This window comes from Vigna unguiculata, chromosome 2, assembly GCF_037176805.1.
Source record: "Vigna unguiculata cultivar grain cowpea cultivar isolate G323 ecotype 2 chromosome 2, ASM3717680v1, whole genome shotgun sequence".
NCBI classification, from domain to species: domain Eukaryota; kingdom Viridiplantae; phylum Streptophyta; class Magnoliopsida; order Fabales; family Fabaceae; genus Vigna; species Vigna unguiculata.
The window spans coordinates 23,472,757-23,494,106 of NC_140793.1; the positions used below are offsets into that span (position 1 = coordinate 23,472,757).

The following is a 21,350-nucleotide window of genomic DNA, read 5'->3' on the forward strand; positions in this document are numbered from 1 at the left end:
AGAGAGGAGTGCAGTTACTTTTGGACCCAACAAAAAAGCAAGTAAATCATCTCCCCACTTCATTATTCTGCAATCTCATCCAAATATTTTCTATATTTAATTCAAAAACCTCAAATGTAAAATTTTAGAAACCAAAACCCTAAAATGTAAACTTTTTTATTTTAAAATATGTTTTTTTTTATTTGGCTTAAATACCTTTTTGTCTTCATTTTCGTAGTGTTTGTTGCGGATGGTTCTCATTTTGACAGAATGTTTAAAATGGTCCCCAATCTTACCGAATGTTTAAAATAGTCCTCATTTTCGCAATTCGTGTTTCATTTGGTCCTTTACTGTAATGTTGTTTAAATCATTAACGGAGCATTGTACAAGTAGCACGGTTTGTATGTACAGTACACATAACACACCCTAATACAAATCGTGTCACATGTACAATGCTTCGTTAATGATTTAAACGACATTATAGAAAAAGATCAAATAAAACACGAATTCCGAAAATGATGACCATTTTAAACATTCTGCCAAAATGAGGATCATCCGCAACCAACACTACGAAAATGAGAACCAAAAAGGTATTTAAGCCTTTTTATTTTTACATAATTAAGAAGGTCTTAACAAAGTTGGTGATGGAAATAATTTAAAATTTGAGATGGAGAAAAAATTTAATTTGTATGAGAATTAAAAAATTCAAAATATATTTAATCTTTTTAAGAGAATTATAAACATTTTATTTTTAATATATGTGTAAGAAATAACATACATTTTTTTAAATAATTATTAACTTAATTTTAAATAATAGTTAAAAATATATATATATTCGAACTTAAATTTTGAAATTATTAGATGGATTGATTGTATAAAGAGTTTTGTATAAATCATATCTTGTTAATTCTTAAAATTAAAACAGTCACAAATTATAAGATAATTTTATAAATATTTATTTGATATATATATATATATATATATATATATATATATTAAAAAATTTAATATTCAATCAAACAAACTTTATAATTATATATTTTCATTTATAAGAAGTATAAGTATGTAATTATACATTATAATGTTATTTAAAAATAATCAACTTTTTAAAACAAATTAACCGTATGAAATACATAAGTAATACATTTTATTAATATTTTATACGAATTTTATTATTACTTTACTAAGACTTAAATTTTAATTTATTAAAAATATTATTTGATATATTTAATTAAAATTGGTAATTTTTGTATTTAATATTTGATATCTTACAAATTAAAATAAACATTTGTCAGCTTGCGTTTATTTCGAGTTATTTAATGGTGGTATAGATGAAAAAGCAAATGATTTTTACGATCACGTCATTAAGGGCGTGTTTTCTTTGAGAGATTTATTGTAATAAAAGAACGAAGAGCAATGATTTACTACAAAAGATGTTGTTCGTTTTGAGCGAAAGAAAGCATTAATGCGCTCATATTTGCGAGATTACAACATATTTTCTATCTCATTGTTTTAAAGAGATTTTCGAGATAATTGTACCACTTTACCACTCTACCTATCTTATTATATTATAAAAAACCAGAATTTATGTATCTGGTTCTGTGTTTTTTGTACTCAATTCTAGTTTGCTTGTATCCGATTTTAGTTTGCTTATATCCTATCCTAGCAGTTATTCTTTTACATTTTTTGATTGTGTTGATGGAAAATTATTCAATTTTTTTAATGAAAAAATTAAAATATTTTATTTTTCGGTTCAAATATATTAAAATATTTTGTTTCAATTAATATTTATCTATAATATTTAAATTTATGTAGAAAAAATTTCAAAATTATTTACAATTTATCTAATTATCATTTTATACTATATTTAATAGCAAGGATAAATTGATAATATAACTTTTTCATACATTAATTTTTATTTTTTATTAGTCACATCACTCAAATTTTACGTAAACTTTCACAAAGTTTATTTTTAAATATATTTCTATATTACCTCCAAATCTCTTAAAATAAATAACACAAACCCCATCCTCAAATCTACTTAAATTAATCATTTCCTTTTCTTTCAAATCAATCATCTCCCTTTCTTTTAAATCAATCCTTTTATAAAAACACATTCTTAGAGATTTGGGGTGCAGCAGGATGACATCTTCTCGTATGTGAGGAGATGTGAAGGAATTCTCTCTACTTCTATTTTACGAAAATGTTTTTAAGTTTTTCTTTTTATAACAAGTTTGTATCGATAATGATTGGTTGCTACTTTTTCATTGATTGTTTCTCTTTCATGACTAATAATAATATTTTCTTCTAATTTTAATTTAATTTGATTCCAAGTTTTCTTTTTTATTTTAAATTTATTTTAACATTTTATAAATTAATATATTGTAGGGTTTTTTAAATATCAAGATTAGACATATTTTTTAAATTATTTTATTTTATTTTAATGTGACGAATATTTCAAGAATATAAAGAAGATAAATATGAATTATTCTATTAATAATAAACATAAATTAAGAACTAATGAACTATACATCTTAACTAGTCAATTTCCAATGATTTTAATTGGCCAGTAATACTAAAAACAAAATCATCATATAAGTATGATATGTCAGGGAAATTTACAGGTAAAGTGAGTTAAGAAGATAAAGATATTGGCTTAATCTCATTCATATCTAATGCGTCAGGTAATGAATAACATAATTCAACTCACTATTAATGAAAATCTAATTATGATTATAAAAGTTATCAATGACGACGTCAATACAAAAATCATGATGAAATTATTTATTTAATAAAGGAAGAAAAAAAACAATGTTATTGGTGAAGAAGATAACCATGGAATTAAATATTATTTTATGTCATTTTATAATATAAACTTTTTATTAATTATGATTATTAATTTTAATAATTTATATTTAAAGAAATTTTATGTATTTATTTAAATATTTACTTATAATATATATATATATATATATATATAAGAGAAATAATTTAGAAACTTTAAATTTTATATGATTTTATATGTTATAAATTAATATCATAATAAAAAGTATAAAGATATAAACTTATATATAATTCAGCATAACAAACTAATTATAAAGTAACATAATGGAAGTAAAAATTTTTATCAAGACTTAAGTTCAACTATACTGGTAGCGATGGATCTTTAAATGGATAGAGGAGTATAGCTCTCAAAATTTTTTTTTATCTATATAATTTTAAATATTTCTTTTAAAAAATTAATATATTTTATATATTTAATATTTTTGAAATCTTTTAAATGTCTATATTTATATATAAAGAAAATTTTTCTCTGTATTTGTTTATATTTATTTTTCTATTTTATTTTGTAAATAATTTTTTTTAAAATTAAAATAAGTATTTTTTAATTGTTTATTTAACTATTTTTTTTTCAATTTGACTGTTATTTTACACACGATCATAATAAATAAAAATTAATTATAGTAAAATTATAAAATTATTTATATTTAATTTTATAATTATAAGAATTAATTATAGTAAAATTATAAAATTATTTATATTTAATTTTATAATTATAAGAATGACAATAATAATAATTTTATTGTTTTTTATTATCATAAAAATATTAAATGCATTATTTTTACTTGTTTATATAAAAAATATTTTGTTTAATTATTATTTTTTGTTTATATTTTCATTTAAAAATATCAAGTTGATTATTTATTTTTTTTAGTTTTAATTTAATTTTGATTTTTGAAAATTTGATGTAATTTGTTTTTGTTAAATTTATTGAAATGAATCAAGATTTTCTAAACAAAGTTGAAGTTGTAAATAAGAATGATTTGCTTTGTTGGTATAATTAACAAAATCATAATGTCAATTTTAATGATAATTTTTTGATTCACTTCAAAAAATTTAATGAAAAATATCAAATTACATTGATTTTTAAAAAATTAAGATCAAATTAAGATTAAAAAATTGTAGAACTAATTTGACATTTTTAAATAAAAACAAAAAAATAATAATTCAACTAAAATTTTGTCACTTGTTGAAGATCTCTGACTGTATAAGGATACTACCTTTTATTAATATTATTTCTCATTCTTATTTTATAAAATTCAATAAATTTCTTATTAATAACATTTCTTTTCAAAAGACTTTATTCATAATTTTATCACATAAAACTTTATATTATTTAACAATTATTTATAATATGTATATTTTGAATGTTTGAAAGAACTTGTGACAAATCAAAGTGGCAGAATGGAAGCACAATATTTTCATTAAGGGTTAATTACTATTTTAATTCCCTAATTTGTTGGTTTGGTTCATTTTGGTCTTCTTATTATTTTTTGATTCAATTTAGTCCTCTAATTCTTTAAAAAGGTTCAATTTGGTCATTGCCGTTAAGTTGACGTTAACACCGTCTCCGTACATGCCACATGTCATTTTGTGGAATTTTCGATTTTTTTAATTTTTTTTTAATTTTTTTTTAATTTTTTTTGAACTTTAAAAAAAATAAACTTCCACGTGTCACTTTATGGTTGTGACACATGTCAGTTTAAGAATTTTTTATTTTTATTTATGTTTTATTTATAAAAAAAATACTACCACGTGGCGGATTACGATTGTGTCACATGTCAAGCTAACATTGGTTGTTTTCAATTTAGTCTCTCTATTTACAATTTTGATTCAATTTAGTCCCCATTTTTTTAAAATGATTCAATTTTGTCCTCTTCAATGTGAGACCAAATTAATAATTAAGCTTAATTACAACTTATATATTCATGTTAAAATAATTTTTAATATATTTATAAATCAAATTACTCCACCTAACTATTCAAATTATTTTTTTGTACATGTGTATAAAATTTCAAGTGTGAAAAATTACAAGTGAAAAAAATGTAATAAATAAAATAACATGAGTATTTAGGGAGTAATTTGATATATAAATGATAAAATATTATTTTAACATGAATATATAAGTTGTAATTAAGTTTAATTATTAATTTGGCCTCACATAGGAGAGAACAAAATTAAATCATTTTAAAAAATTGGGGAACTAAATTGAATCAAATTTTCAAACAAAGGGACTAAATTGAAAACAACCAATGTTAACTTGACATGTGGCACAATCGTGACCTACCGCGTGACAATATTTTTTTAAAATAAAAAATTCTTAATTTGACACGTGTCACAACCATAAAGTGACACGTGGCAGTTTATTTTTTTAAATTTCAAAAAGATTAAAAAAAATCAAAATTCCACAAAATGACACGTGGCATGTACGGAGACGGTGTTAACATCAACTTAACGACAGGGATCAAATTGAACCTTTTTAAATAATTAGAGGACCAAATTAAACCAAACAATAATAAGGGGACCAAAATGAACCAAACCAATAGGAGACCAAAACATTAATTAAGCCTTTTCATTAATGAAAAGACTCGAGGTCAACGTGAAACAGATTTATTACCTTTTTATTAATATTATTTATCGTTCTTAATTTATAAACATTCAATAAATTTTTATTAAACATATTCTTTCCAAAAGAAAAATATTTTTATCATATGATATTTATATTTATAATTCCATCGTATAATATTTATGTTATTGAGTGATTATTCGTCACATATGTTTTGAAGGTTTAAAGAAATTCTTATGACAAATTAAAATTAGTCACAAATAATATTAACAAATTTCTATTTATCACTACAAATAATATATAAATAGTGAAAAATTTATATTTATCACTATTAATTGTATTTTCACAAAATAAAAATAATGGTAACTAATGAAAAAAAAAATCTTAAATTTAAATCTAAAATAGTATAAATTTAATATTTATTTCCTAGAGTATAGATACATATATATATGTATAAATTTTCAATTAAATATAATAATGAATTTATGACACATTGACACAAATATTTTAATTTTGTAATAATTCATAATTTAATAGTAAATAAATATTAATTTATAAATATTTAACATATTTTATATTAATTATATTGAAAAATAATTTTATTTATACATTTCTATTAAACTTTTATGACATATATTATAATATTTTCATATAATTAATGCGATAATTTTTTAGTTTTGTTAATGTAACATCTTATTTTATTTTAAGAGCATGATACTGTTAAAATAAAATATTTCATTATAATATTAAGAAAACATATAATTTAAGGATATGATATATTAATACAATCATTCAACATACAAGACTATAATAGTATAACATGTATACATCACCATATCATTTAACAATTAAGACAACTTACTCCTCACATCAACAACATCCACAAGAGGTGTCTTTTATTGTTAGAGAAGTATAAGTTATGAGAAAAAAAAAATACCTACAAGAGGTGTTTAATGAAGAACAACTTAATTAGAGCTTTTATATTGATCTATTAGAAACTTGTCCAATATATATAGTGTTGGGTCTGTTGAAAGGGGGAGCTACTTCAACTCATATGAAGATGGTTTTGATGATGTCCAAGGCTACACTTCATGTGCATTACCAGTTTAGAATTAGTCCTGTTTTAGTTAGGCTGTGCATTAGGCTGTTAGTATGAAATTATCATATGTAAATTAAGCCTGCATCAAGTTGTAATTAAGCCTGCATTAAGTTGTAATTAACCATCACAATCTTGCTTGTGCAAAAATGAATGACTAGTTGTTTAACTAATGGATTAACTGTGAGTACTGCACTAAGGCAGTGAAAACACACTCACGGTAATCGATTAGGTAAACTCCTAATCCATTAATGACAGAGAACTCAGTATAAAAGCTGTTTTCTGAATCTGTTTCAGTTAGAGAGAAAATTTACATATCACTAAAATTCATTCTGAGAAACAGCCTTCTGAGAGACACAGAGTTCTTGAGCATTCTGGAAGATCATTCAAGTGAAGATTCAAGGAGATTGATGGTTGATTCTACCTTGATGGGTCTAGCTTGAATCAAGGAGCAAATTGACAAATCTGCACAACTATAGGTGTATTCGTTTCTTGTTTATTTTGATTGTATCTCTGATTACAGTTGCTTCATTGTGTGAAGTGTAGGCCTAGGTGCAATTGCGTGGATGCATTGCTCCTATGGGGAGTTCTTGATTGGTAGATCAAGTTCTTGGGTTTTAGGTTCTAGAATTATATAGGTGTTCTTGTAATTCTTGGATCCTAATTGTATTAGTGGAATCCTCCTAAGTGGGTTTACTTAGGAGAAGACTGGACGTAGATTCTTTTTGAATCGAACCAGTATAAACTGTTGTGTCTTGATCTATCTCTTCTCTTACAATCTTTCTTAATTGCCTTAAACAGTCCATTAACACAGAACTGCAAAATTGATTAATTGGGTTATAAGACTTAAAGATTCTTTCAAGATTCAACTCAACCAAGTGAAAGACTCATAACCAATTCAGATTCCCTTCTTGGTTACCGAGTACCCCTTTTTCTGTACCGCCTTTCTTCTTAACGAGACTCACTTACCTGACCCACTATCAGGAAGACTTTCGATACGAACTTGGCTCTGATACCATTATTGGGTTTTTTGAGAGAGGATCACCAGGGAGATTTAACACTAATGAGCATGAGCTCAACCCACATAAGAGATTGACACCACTCTTAACCAAAAACCTTAAGGCGGTGAGTTTATGAGCTTTGATCCTTATATGGTGCTCAACTTTCTCATTTTTACTCAATGTGGGACTTAGACTCACACTTAGATTCCCAACATATAATACAATATCCCATAATATAAAGGGAAAATAAAACATAATATATCAACATACAAAATATTTGACAGTAACATATGGGGGAATAAAATATATGATATCTCTATATTAATAGAGTTAAAGCCAGAAGATATATGATATATTTATCATTTACACTTGCATCTTCATATGTTCACATCAATAAAGTGATAATTGTAAAAAGAAGAAAATAACACACCACAACACCAATCAACACACAAGAGTAAGATAATTTGCAAAAAAAAAAAAAAAAATCATATATCAGTTGAACATGATGTATAACATACAAAGTAATCCAAACAATTATAAAGATAAAACCACACAATTAAAGACTATTCTAAAGTCCATTTATCTGAATACATGCAATGATATCGGACTCTGGCAATTTTTGCACTTGTGGTAGTCTCTACTAGGGATATAAAAAATACCCGTCCCGTGGGTATCCACGACGGATAATTGGTATCCGTGGGTATTTATTACATGCAGGTAGCGGGTATTTTACTACCCGTTTATAAACGGGTCAGGTGCGGATATCATACTATTCGTACCTGCAGATATCTGTTACATGTAAAAAATTAAAATTAAAATTAATTTATATCTTATTAAGTTAAAGTTAATTAAAATCAAAATTTAATTTATATTTTATTATATTAAAATTTATTAAAATTAAAATTTAATTTAATTTATATTTTATTTCACATGTTTTTTGTAATTTTATTTGAAAAATTTATAATTTTTTTAAAATATTCGTAGATATCCACGGATACTCATGAATATTTTAAAACTCGCAGGTATTTTTTAAATAGAGACCCGCACGAATAGCTGGACAAGTTGAGGGTGGATTTTTTTGTTGTGGGTTAGGTTACGGGTAAGCACTATCCGTGTCCGACCCGACCCATTGTCATCCCTAGTTTCTACTCACTTACACAAAAAGGACTTTTAACGTCACTAATTCCACGTCAAGTGTACCAAAATCCAACATTAAAAATGTGCTATGACATTTTTTAAAATATTTTGCTTAGATTGATGTTGGACTTGTTCCTAAGAGCCATTAATTTTAAATTTAACATCTGGTATGAGGTGGTCCCACATCAATTGGCCTTTTAAAATTTCATAGAACAACACCAACCCCTACCTTTCTTTTTATCATTTGTACGAAACCTTCTACAATGTGCACGACGATGTCAAACTCGTTGAACCAAGTTCTTCAGTCCATTTCACTCCATTATGTCGTTGTGGTGCCCGTTTGGGCTGAAACTTTCATTCTACTCAATTGCATTTCACATTAAGGTTGATGTTTTCATTAATTAGCCATTGTTTTGTGCCCTAAAGGTTGCGATTTTAGCTTAACCTATATGATAATAATTTTTTAAAATTCACTAAAAATAGCTAGAAAATGATTTTTGACTTAAATTTTTGTGTGGTAACTTCTATTAGGTTGTATTCAAATGTAGAGTATTCACATATGAGATATTTGTCATAGATTTAGAGTTGTCTATATTTGGTGGTTAAAAACTTCAAATGGTCATAACTTTTGTTACAGACCTTGGATGAAGACGTTCCAAAAATGAAAGTTGGTCGAAATGGGGTGACGAATGCGTTAGTCAATCTCCAAAGAGGATTTTGGGGTCTAGGATTTAAAAAAATCCATTTTTATGGTATGTTTTTTATTTTATTAGTATTTTTTAGCCATTTTCTATACTTTACTTCTTTATTTAAGAAACCCATAGTACTTAGAAAATTCTGGAAATTTTTGTGTATTCTTGTATTGTATATTGATTTTCTATGGTTTCAATGGAGGTAAATTTTGGCAAAAAATTTTAAAACTAAAAGACCTCAAATTAACATTTGTTATCCCCACAACAGACTTAAATTAATGTTTGTTGCATTTATAACAAAAGTTAATTAATATTTGTTACAGGGACAATAGGCGTTAATTAATGTCTCCCGCTATAATGTCTGACCTCTACCAGACTTAAAAAACCAAAATAATAGACTTAAAAAGCCTTTTTGTGTTAATGATTGCTCTATGAAGCCATTGCAAATGAGTTTCACCCTACCACAGATAAGGTTAGTCCTCCCACCATCATATGAACCCTAAAATTGTTCAAAGACTAGGACATCCTACTACTCTCACACATAACCTACCCTCCTCTATATGAATTTGGATAATTATTGAGTGTCAGGATAACCTCCAGTATTGAATGCCTACAACAATGCATACATTAAAGAAACTTACCACAAAAAGGATTTCCTCCTTGGAAACCCATTTATCAACACCAGAAAAAACTTTACTTCACTCCTTTTAAATCAATATCACACACAAAATTAACTACATATATCAAATAACCTCTTGTGTAATTACAAAACAAGCAATGAAAATTGTCTGGAAAACTCTCGCCAGTGCCAACTAAATGCCGCCCAATGCTACTTTCTTGCCCAGCAAGCCTAGTGCAATGCCCAGCGAGAACACCACTAGAGTTCCTAGGATTTAATTCTAGAAAGTGACGCCCAACGTTATTAGGTGGCGCCTAGGACTAACACAGAGAACCCTTGTAATGAGCGATGCCCAACAGCATCAATACTGCTTGATGTTGTATCAACACTCCCAAATTCCATTTTGAGCTTCACTTGAATAATTTGACACCTTTTAAGTTAATGCCCACTTAATAAACATCCCATTTACTTAAAATTTCATGTTTTTAACTCAAGTAGGGTCATATTACTCAACTAAAGAATCTCACAGAGGTACTCATGTCCACAACCAGATTTCATACATCATGTTTCTCACACATCAAGGCTTAAATCACTAACAAGTACATATTCAACAAACTCATTACGGACCATCAACAAGTGATAATTCAAAGCTCAAGCTTCTACCACACCAAAATTATAGTCAACCATTAGAATAAGAAAGCAACAAGTAAAAGCTAAAATTAGCTTCTCCCACCTATAAGACAATTCTAACAACTCTTAAAACACCAAAGCACCTTTAACTCCACAGGATGTTCTATCTGCACATAGAAACATCACAAGAATTATCAGATCATACCATTATGATCACTGATAAGTAGAAACTTTTATAAAGGTACATGCAAGTAGAGGAAGCTTACATGCAAGGAGAAAACATATTTGAACCTAGAGAAAGGGATAAAAGATCAACTTACTCTATTGGAGATTCTAATCTGCTACCCTTGTAGAACTCGACGTTCTAATCACAAAAGTGGTATCTGATTGTCAAACAAATAAGTGAGAAGACAAAAAACTTATGGAGAAGACAAAGAATTTTAGAAAAGTAATTTCTAGAAAGATAATGATTTGATATAAAATGAATTTCAACTATTAAAAATCTATTTATAGTTTAAACCATTTATTATTAAAATAATATAGTGTTATTATTTTATAAAAATCACCATCGCTCTCAAACCATTTTCTAAGTTCTCACAATCACTTTTTTGAATAATATTTATGACATAATTTTTTTTTCTAAATAATGTACAAATATTGATAAAATTTATACTTGTCACTCAATTTTTCTCACAAAAGTTTTTGTTGCAGTGAGTCATGTTACAAAAGTTTTTAATTAAGAGTTAGTTTTTCATAATATATATTTGGACGAGAAAATTTAAAATAATAATTCATTTATTTGATAAATTTAAAATTTATTAAAATAAAATGAGTTGTTTAGTTGAAAAAATTAAAGAAAAATTGAAATTAATATTCTTTTTAGAAAGTATTTCAAATAAATATAACAATGAAATTTAAAAGATAAAAATTTAAAATTTTACAATTAGTCACTATCTTTTTATATAATTTTTTATAATTTGATTATGGATAATTTTTATTTATTTTGTAGATGATTTAGAAATGTTTAACTTTAAAGAAATAATTAAATAAAAAATGGCTAAGTTTGAAAAATCGATCACCTAACAGGTAAAATGAAAAAAAATGGAGATACCAAAACAAAATCCTCTCTATATAATACAATAACAAAAAACAATAAATTATAATTATAAAAAAATATAAATAATTTTTACAATTTTAATATAGATAAGTTTTTTTTTTATTTTGTGGAGGATTTTTATTTTTATTTATTTAATTTAAAAATGGTAAATTAAAAAAACAGTGAAATAAAAAAAGGATAAATTTGAAAAAAAAAATAGTCACTTGAAGAGTAAAATTGAAAAAAAATAATGTGAACACAAGAAAAAACCCTCTTTATATAGTATAGATATATATTGAAAAAAAAATATTATTTGAATATTTTAATTTGACTAATAAATTTTTTGTAAAGTTTAATTTTAAAATAAAATTTTATCTTAAAAGAAAAATTTAATTACTTTATTCAAATAAGAAAACTAAAATAAAATATAATTTAATTACTCAATCTAAAAAAAATATGTAGAAAGTGAAGAGAATTTTAATTCTAAACAAACAATTAAAATATAATCTATTTCATTGAAATAGTAGAAATCTCCAATCCAAATACAATATGAATGTTATTCAAGTTTCAAATCTATTTTTACAAGAAAATAGCTAAGAACAAGTTGTCTTCTATAATCTTCATCATCATCTTCGGTGAGTGAGATCCATCAAAATTTTCAAATCCCATCTTGTGTAGGGTCACCAAAATGAGATTAAAATTGCATATGGAAATTCATAATCTGAAAGAGTCTTTGATTTCAACATGTGATCTTTGAGTACATAAATCTAGTTGATTTTCAGCTTGGTCTAGATACATATATTAGTTCAACATCTCCTTCATTAAGAAAAGCATCATGAAAGTTAGCAACCTTTCTTCAAGATGTAAAAAGATGTAAAACTCCAGTATTGAAGCTCTTAATTATGGATTGTAGATATAACTAGTTTCTCTTTGTGATCATGTTTCATTGCAATTCACTTAGTCTCAATCAAACATGTCATGGTTTTCATGTTTTATATCGAGTAAGATTAGTCAATAGGCTTGTTTGTATTCATGCTTGTGGAGTGTTTTAAATGATTTCGATGAAGTAATTTGAGGCAAATTAAATCTTAAACTCATTCCCGTATTTAGATACATCATTTTTGTATGTTAATCAGTTAATTCTATTGCTTTAAAAACACTTAAAAAGAAATTTTCAATAATTTTAATCAATTCAAATCTCGATTTAATTGATTAAAAACGTCTGCACTGAGTCAATTTTCAAATTTCTCTCTATTTTAATCAATTAAAATTACCAGCGATTGTGTTTTCTAATGTTTCTACCTTGTTTCTGTTCAACTCTGTTTTAGAAATAAAAAATCAAATCATATAAAATGAAAATGCCTCTAAAGATAAGACACAATAGAACCATCAAAGGATCACCAATCAAGAATAGTCAAACGATCTACAAATAGAAAAGATTAAGATAACAACCATAGAAAGTTATTGATTAATAAAACTAAACAATTTATATCATTAAGCTCAAATAATCACCAACTTTAGTTTCACTTACTCCTCTAAATATGGCAATTAAGCAATAAGCATCCTCTTTGGCTGTGACATATTATTATGTTTACAACAAATATATACAAACAATTGTATCTGTAATTTTTAGGTTCTTCATCTATGACAGTGGTAAAAATTGACCACTCCTATGGAATTCAAGAATTCTCTATTTTCACAAATAGGAATATATATATATATATAGCCACCTTTTGCTTATGAAATGGAATATTTCTCATCATATATGGAAGAGAACCACCACAACAGTTCTAAAATTGAACCCTTGTGCCTTAGCATTAAGCCTGAGGTATAAGGGGAGTTCGAAGATTATCATAGTTTGGTAAGTATTGGAGTGGAAGCAATGCAGGGTCTCTGTAAGCATTCACCAAATTCTCATAAAACTGTGTCATTGTAGCATCATTTTGGTCTTGCCTATCCTTCTTTATCAAACTCTGCAAACATAAACCAAAATCAGAATCAAAATGACAATGGATGAACCATGCAATAACCCTCTATTGTTTCAGAAATGTTCAGGGTTGGTTGGATAGTAAAAAGTATTTGACCATTTTGTAAAGAAGTGAACTTTAAGCCTAACTCAATCCTACAATACCAGCTTATAGACGAAGTTTGCACTCACTTATATATTCTAAATTAATCTTACTTTTAATTTATGTTAGACTTCCAACACATTCAGGTTATATGGATTGGAAATGTACCTCCGCAGAATATGCAACAAATATGGGAAGGAATCGTTTTCGGCAGTACTCATTAAAGAGAAGTGTGAGGACTGGTAGAGGCATTGCCAGAGTTGAGGCCATAGAAAGCTTTTTCAATGCAAAGATTCCCACAGCAATAATTTGCATGAGTACCAGAGAAAATATCATTGAATTGTGTATAACAGGCCAAAATTTCCCAGCTGTATCGTACTTTGGTGCATATACATTTATGAACTGCATAATAAATTGGCAGATCATCAGAGTGAGTTATATCAGAAATGTTTGCTAAGTTTCTCACAATTTCATGGATAAAATTAACATAATAGTAAAAAACAGAATAAGTTTTTTTCATGATTATACATTGGCAGATCATCAGTGTGAACTATATCAAAAATGTTTTCTCAGTGTCTTGCATTTTCATGGACAAAATTAACCAACAGCAGATTTACTTTCATGAGTAGACAGAAATCAATGATCTCAAAGAAGCCTCCTCATCTAAGATCCTTTTGCACTTGAAAGTATGATTAACGTTATCATTTTACTTGGTGCTAAATTTATTTACTTTATACAGAATCAGTACCACAATAGAACATAATTATGGAAAATTAGAAATGTTTCTTAACATAATAATCTTCTAACAGATAGAAGAAAAAAAAAATCCAAAGAAATGCTAACCTGGTTTCGATATATGATGTATGCAAGACAAAAGTAGGCCAAGAGGAATGGCAAAATTAATGGAGCAAGGAAAAAATATGTAATACCAAGAAGTCCAAAAAAAAGGACCCTCGGAATATCCTTGTGGTATGGAATAGATGGAACTTCAAATTCATCATCGTCTGGACTTGTGAAGAGCCTTGTTATCCAACAGAAAAGAAAAGGAATTACACGGAACAGTTCTGAACACACACTTGTCCATCCTTGGGTGACAACATAGGTAATAAAAAATGATGCCTGCACTCAAACCAAAATCAACATCAGAAAGATAGAAATAACTTTGTTATATTATTGTAACTTTGTTGCTTAGATCAAAGTGATGGATAGTATAAATATTTTGTTGATACTATATCTTTAAAGTGAGGTTTGCACTTATATAACCTGATAATGGGTAGAACAATAAATCCAACAAATATCAAATTTCAGTAGGATAGACTTTAACTCATGACTATAATACCATATAAAGAAGTGAACTTTAAGTCTAACTCAATCTTACAAAACCGGCTTGTAAGGTGAGGTTTGTACTCGCTTCTATATTGTAAATTGGTTTTATCTCTAGTTTATATGGATTTTCAACACAATTTTGTTCTAAATCAGTTTTGAAGAGAAAAATTAACTAACCTGTGCTGGAACTGCAACTGCCAGCTTCGCAGGAATGTTCTTAGGATCAAGGACGGCTTTCAGCATGGACAGGATTGAGCCAGAAAACACAGATGCAAAAAAAACATTCCATACTGTGAACCACAGAACTTTTCTAGATGCACTCATTTCTATATCACTGTGCGAGATGTATCCTTGAATGGAGGAAAGGAATCTCATGGCTGGAGGCACCACTTTCAGAAACAACTGAAGAATAAGACTGGGGAGGTATCCTGTCACTATTTGACTGAAAAATTTTCTGAAAGCAGATTCACAAAAGGTTCAGTAACTTTGCATTAAGATGTTATTAAACCAAAGTTAGTTCAGTTTTGTGTATCAGTGTTGATAAAGCAAAGTAACTTACATGGAGAGAAGACTTGTCAGGAAGGGAAACAAAATTTCCAATTGATTAAGGTTGGTAAGCCCCTGTACGAATACTACAGGTATAAGGAATGAAATGGTGAAAAGAGTACACACAACTACAACCACCAACTTAGAAATCCATCTACGCATGAACGATTCAGAGAAGAAAGGCCAATAAACATCACGAGGTTCTGGAGCAAACTCTGTAATCCACTGGGTGGGATTCACAGATTGCTTTATATGAAAAGCAGTTGCAGCACCCAAACGAGACCTGAAGAACACAAAGGCAGCTCGAGCCTCCTTCAATATTCAACAACAACATAGATTAGTAAATGTAGCATGAACTTTTATACAAGAAAAAATGTAAATGGTTAAACTTAATTGAGTCCAGATTCTCTGCTGAGTTTTTAGTACTGATCCTCTAGTGCCACACGGGCGACATGGATGAGATGGAAAAAAAAGAAGCTTCTATAAACTTGTTCCAATGTAAGATAATAAGCTCATGAGTTTAGCCTTGCTTCACCCACTAGAAACAAGAAGACTTCCATCTCCTTTATTCAAACATAATTTGCTTCTTTATGGGTGTTAAGCAGTGCCAAACTATCCTATAAGCATTAGCTTTCCCTAAAAAAATGGTGATCCAGCCTCACCTTCCATTACGGCTATCTTGTTCCAACTTCATTCTAACAAGTGTATTTTAAAGGCTTAATAACAATACCAAAAACTAACAGAGAATCCAAATTCCTTTTAAATTGTTTCTTTTGGAAAAAGATTGAAAGATTACCACATACTTCTCCTGCCAATGAAGCCTCTGACTGCTTGAATCTCACACTCTCCTCAATGTCCTCTAATTTCTTTTGATATTCCTCTATAACATTGGTTTTCTGCCTAAAAATTCCAGAAATACCACGATTCATACGCTTCTGCCGAGTGGGATCTGATCGTAATTGAGTAACTCTTTTATACAATTTTTTGGCCTCACTCTACATTAAAGCAGCGGAAAGATACAGATATCAGTTACATTACATATATCTCAAAACTGAAACACAAATAAATAAAATACCAAAATTATGCACACCTTTAAAAGACTAAAAAAGAAGTTTCCAACAATAATAAAATATAAAGGTGAAAATCCATTAAGAAGAAAGGAAACTGAAATTCAAACATGATTCTTACCACGAGGTTATGGATTTTACCCGTTCGACGAACAACCACATGCGACAGATATGTAGAAGGATAAAGCTCGCTAAAGAATCTCTCAACACTGTGACTGATGCTGCTAGAAGAGGAAGTGGGAATGCTGTGAACTAAAATGGTGAAGTGATGAGGCTGAGGTTCCGAAGAATAAAAGTAAGAAATTCTTTTAGACGATATGTATTTATATTCCTGACAACAAAATAAAACAGAGAAATGAGTAAGTAATTAAATTGTTGACTCTTGTAAGGTGAGTTATATTATATCTACTTGTACACTTCAATTAGTGAAGAAAATTAAAGAGAAAGAAAAAGACTTGCATTAAGTATGAAGCACAATGCATACAACTATTCAGATTGCTGAAGCAGTTAGACAAAATATTTCCAAAAGCTAAGAGTTTGTGTTCTTACAAAAAAGAGTAGCATGCAAATGAAGCCACTGACAATATATACAGCAATGAAGTGAACCCACAACCTGAAACAAAATCATAAAGAATAACAATCTCATACAGTTCAGTCCATAATGAATCCGTAACAATAGAACAATGCTGGAAAAAAAAAACATTCTCAATTGGAAAAAAAATTCTTGAGTTAGTATTCACCAATGAGAGCCACTGTTTACATTTGATATGGTGAACACATCCAAGGAGTTGTTGACAAAGTCCACAATATCAATATCTTTTAGCTGATTCCCCCAACAATTAACTGGAAGAATCACAAGCATCCCAATCATCCCAGCAAAGGTAAACATTTTCAAACTGCACAACAGAAACATGAGAACTCAGTTTACAATTTAAGTAACAGGTTTTATGCAGATGCTTCTATTGTCTTGCTTTGGAAGGGTTGAATGTGGAAGGGGGTGACACAAATTTACTATTGATGAAGGAAATGATATACCTGAAGGTTATCATGCGCATAAACACAACACCATCTAACCCTGATAATTGCAACAGTTCCTCCTCAGAAAGCCTCCATGCTTTTGCAACCCAACCTGCAGAAGGAATCAATCTTTCTAAGTTGAAACGACTCCTTCTCTTAGACATTCCTTCAGCCAGCATGCGTGGCCCATAAACTTCATAATTGCTCGGTTGTTTCCTCAATATAGAATACAGTGTGAAGAACAGCACACACAAAGCGGTATTGATGCCAACAGATGTCAACAGTGCAGACACGATCATGTTTTCAAGGAAATCTCAGAAATCAAGCAAATGGTGAATACGCTACTGCAAGAAACACAAACAATGGAAACAAATAATCAAATCTTTTTCAGATTTGAAGCATACTTTGTAACTAAATTACTTAAGGTTAAAATACCCTTTTGGCTTGGTTTCGGTTAAGCCAAGTTGATTATCCCACTAGTTTACAACGTTATCTTAGTCAACGTGGTAAAACAATGAAAATTTTCACATCATATGGGCGTTTTTACATCAGTCAAAGTTAACAGGGTTATGCAATAAACTATAGGAAGAAACAATTTCACTGGATTATTTGATTGTAAACAAAATTGCAATGATAATTTCCTGCATTAAATAATCCAGCAACCGATTGATAACAGAAACAATGTTGTACAAACTCGTAACTGATTGCACAAAAGAGGAAAATGAAATCAAAGTAAAGAAACTGCTCATACTCTTGAAATAGATGTTGAGAAGCCTGAAATGAAAAACCCAGATTCAGAAACTCCCAAAGTATGAGACTTTATCACAGTATGATTGGTGCAGTCTCCGAACACCAAAATTTGAGCATACCCAAATGGCTATATTGGAGAGTTGGAACGAATAACTGGTACTATGTGGCAAGTTTTGCTGCGTTGACTAGAAGTACAGAGTGAGAAGAACAGAAAAATTGTGGGAAGAGAACAAAGATTACTTAAATCTCGTCGTGTTCACAGAAGAGTGGAGAACACGCGTCAAAATAATACGTGTGTGAGAAGAACTTTGGAACATGAACCGGTTATGCCAACTACCAAATTAGGAACATCCTCTTCCATCATTGTGCAACTACTTCCACCGATAGTTTATTTACCTTAACTCCACCAAAAATAAATAGAGTTTCGTGAAGATTCTTTACCTTAGCACAAAAAACTAGACTCTTATATGAACAAGGAAAAAGAATAAATCTAACAAAAGATGCACGTGTATTATTTGAAGCAAATTAAAAATACATTTGAGAAATGAATACAAGAGAATTATTCATTTAAAGATAATTTTTAGAAAGAAAAGTCGAGTCGGTACTCAATTATTAGCAACTAATTAACCATATTGCAAATGTCACTCTCAACATAGCATTATAAAAACATTAAATTATACAAAAATTTAAATTATAACTTTCAACGTAACATTGTAAAAAAATTAATTACACAAAAATTTAGAAAAATTTAGATTACAGGTAATGTTTTAATTAATTAATACTACCATATGAAGTTTGGACATCTCACATGTTAAATATAAGATAATTTACGTAAAGTTCAGTCAAATCTCAGTTTAGTTTTGTAAAATTAAGTTACATATAAATTTATTTTCTTGATATGATATCATAAGTTATTAAGAATTCATTTTATTTTATTTTTAAAATTATTATATTATTGGTTATCAAATATTTCTCGATTTCCATATTTGATATCTTTAATATAAAAATATAAGAGTGTGATGAATATTTTATATAGATTTAAGGTAAAACTAATTTATAAATATGTTTGAAAGACTTACATGTCATTTGATATCAGATCTCTTTCGTTTTCATCCTCATTATCATCGTGTTGAATATCTAATTAGTTAAAAATAAAAACCAATTTTAGAAACAAATCTTATTTCATGTATATAATTTTTGAAAGGTTATTCTTAAACCCACTATCTTAATATCAGTTTATGAAAAATTAATTTAATAATATATTTTACCATTTTATTTTTTTTCATGAATTTTACATGAAATTTTCCTTTTTTTTCAATTTTTAACTCAATTGTAATTTAATTGATCATAAATACATGGAAATTGAAATAAAATGATGCTAGAAAATATTGAAAATTAACTAAATTGAAAAACTTTAAAATAAATGATAAAATAAATTGTTGAAGGTCAAAATTTTGTTGAACATAAACTAATCATGTATGACAGTGATGGACAGGTTTTTAATTCCAAGTTGGAAACGTTATATGATTAATTGATTATACATTTGCGAATTCATATTTTATTTTGGGTTGAAAGGTTGTTATTATAATTATGGTAGAGCGGTCGACCAATGGCTTCCAATTTTCACTCATTGACTGTTTGTTTAAATGGTTTTTGCAAAATTGTCATTTTCATAATTTCTGACATTTTGTGAAATTCACTTTTTAAATGTATGATTTTTTTTTTTATAATTTTGGTGGCTTAATTAAAAATAAAAAACAATTTATATAAACATACATTAGAAATTAGGTTGCAAGTGTGAATAGCTTTATGAATCTCTTGTTTGATTTCACACCTCAACTTTTTGAAATGTCTTATTTTATTAATATTCTTACACACAACCTTCGTTTTATTGTTTTTAAATTTCAATTCTAAAACTACAAAACAATTTGACTTTCATCATTTAAAATTTGAAAATTAATATTTTAAGATTACAAAAAGTTCACGTTTCTTTAGTTTCGTTTTTGGACTAAAGTTGTATTTTTGGTTCCGATTTAACACCCAAATCGAAGATCAACCCAAAACAAAATGTTACGTGAAAGGATATTTTATTTATTTATTTATTTATTGTGAATTGTTTTCTTAGACTAATGAGATTAGTTGGTAAAAAGGGCTTCTAGAATGTTAAGTATAAGAAGATTGAGTTTGAAAATGGAAAAGAGAAAAAGAACCACAAAACATAATTATAATTAACATAAAATACATTGTCATTGGCCCTGAATTATTTGCTAGAATAATTAATGTTCTAAAAAAAACGGAATACGAAACGAGATGACATGCAAATATATTTAGCTAAAAATAATACTTTTTTAATTAAAAGTTATTTCATTTCCTCTTTTTACAACATTTACTTATTATCTTCTTATAAAAATTAAAAGAAAACTTCTAAGAAGTGATTATTTTATTGAAAAAATTCAAAAAAAATTACAAAGAAATTCATTATCATATTTATGATAATATTCACTAAAACAATAGTCGATAAGCTTGTGCTTCTTTCATTTTTTAAGAAAAAAATTTGTTTTATCTAACTTGATTCATTTTTTAAGAAAAAATTTTGTTTTATCTAACTTGATTGTCTTTTAGTTCCTACTAAACTATTGATTAAAAGATAAAAGGTAAAGAAGAGTACATATATGAAGATAAAAATCACATATTCATCGACGAAAATCATTCTTAAGACATTTGGTTTCATTATTCATGTTAACTATTAATAAAGTTGAAAAAGACAAAAGCTAAAAAATATTGATACAGGTCACGAGCCAACCCGTTTTACTTGATGTTGACGGGCCATGGGCCAACCGATAACCAGCTTGTCTTGTAACCCAACGGGTTAACGAGCCAAATAGGTTGGGTTAAGACGGGCTAAAGGTTAAAAATCC

At 27.7% G+C, this 21,350-nt stretch overlaps 1 protein-coding gene across 2 annotated transcripts; it reads right to left on the reverse strand.

Moving 5' to 3' along the window:
• Nucleotides 1-13,205: 13,205 nt before the first annotated feature.
• Nucleotides 13,206-18,841, reverse strand: LOC114173970 (Early-responsive to dehydration stress protein (ERD4)). 2 transcript variants are annotated; one of them, XM_028058680.2, is made up of 11 exons: nucleotides 18,434-18,841; nucleotides 17,701-18,026; nucleotides 17,406-17,561; nucleotides 17,215-17,278; nucleotides 16,787-16,996; nucleotides 16,402-16,593; nucleotides 15,612-15,910; nucleotides 15,230-15,506; nucleotides 14,570-14,845; nucleotides 13,895-14,128; nucleotides 13,206-13,630 (listed from the first exon to the last, which is right to left on the reverse strand). In XM_028058680.2, exons 2-11 carry the CDS (start codon nucleotides 17,979-17,981, stop codon nucleotides 13,475-13,477), a joined length of 2,145 nt encoding a protein of 714 aa, XP_027914481.1. In that variant the 5' UTR covers nucleotides 17,982-18,026; nucleotides 18,434-18,841; the 3' UTR covers nucleotides 13,206-13,474. The 2 variants fall into 2 exon arrangements, with proteins under 2 accessions (XP_027914481.1, XP_027914482.1); XM_028058681.2 differs by lacking the exon at nucleotides 18,434-18,841 and having other exon boundaries at nucleotides 17,426-17,561; nucleotides 17,701-17,977.
• Between the last annotated feature and the right edge of the window lie 2,509 nt (nucleotides 18,842-21,350).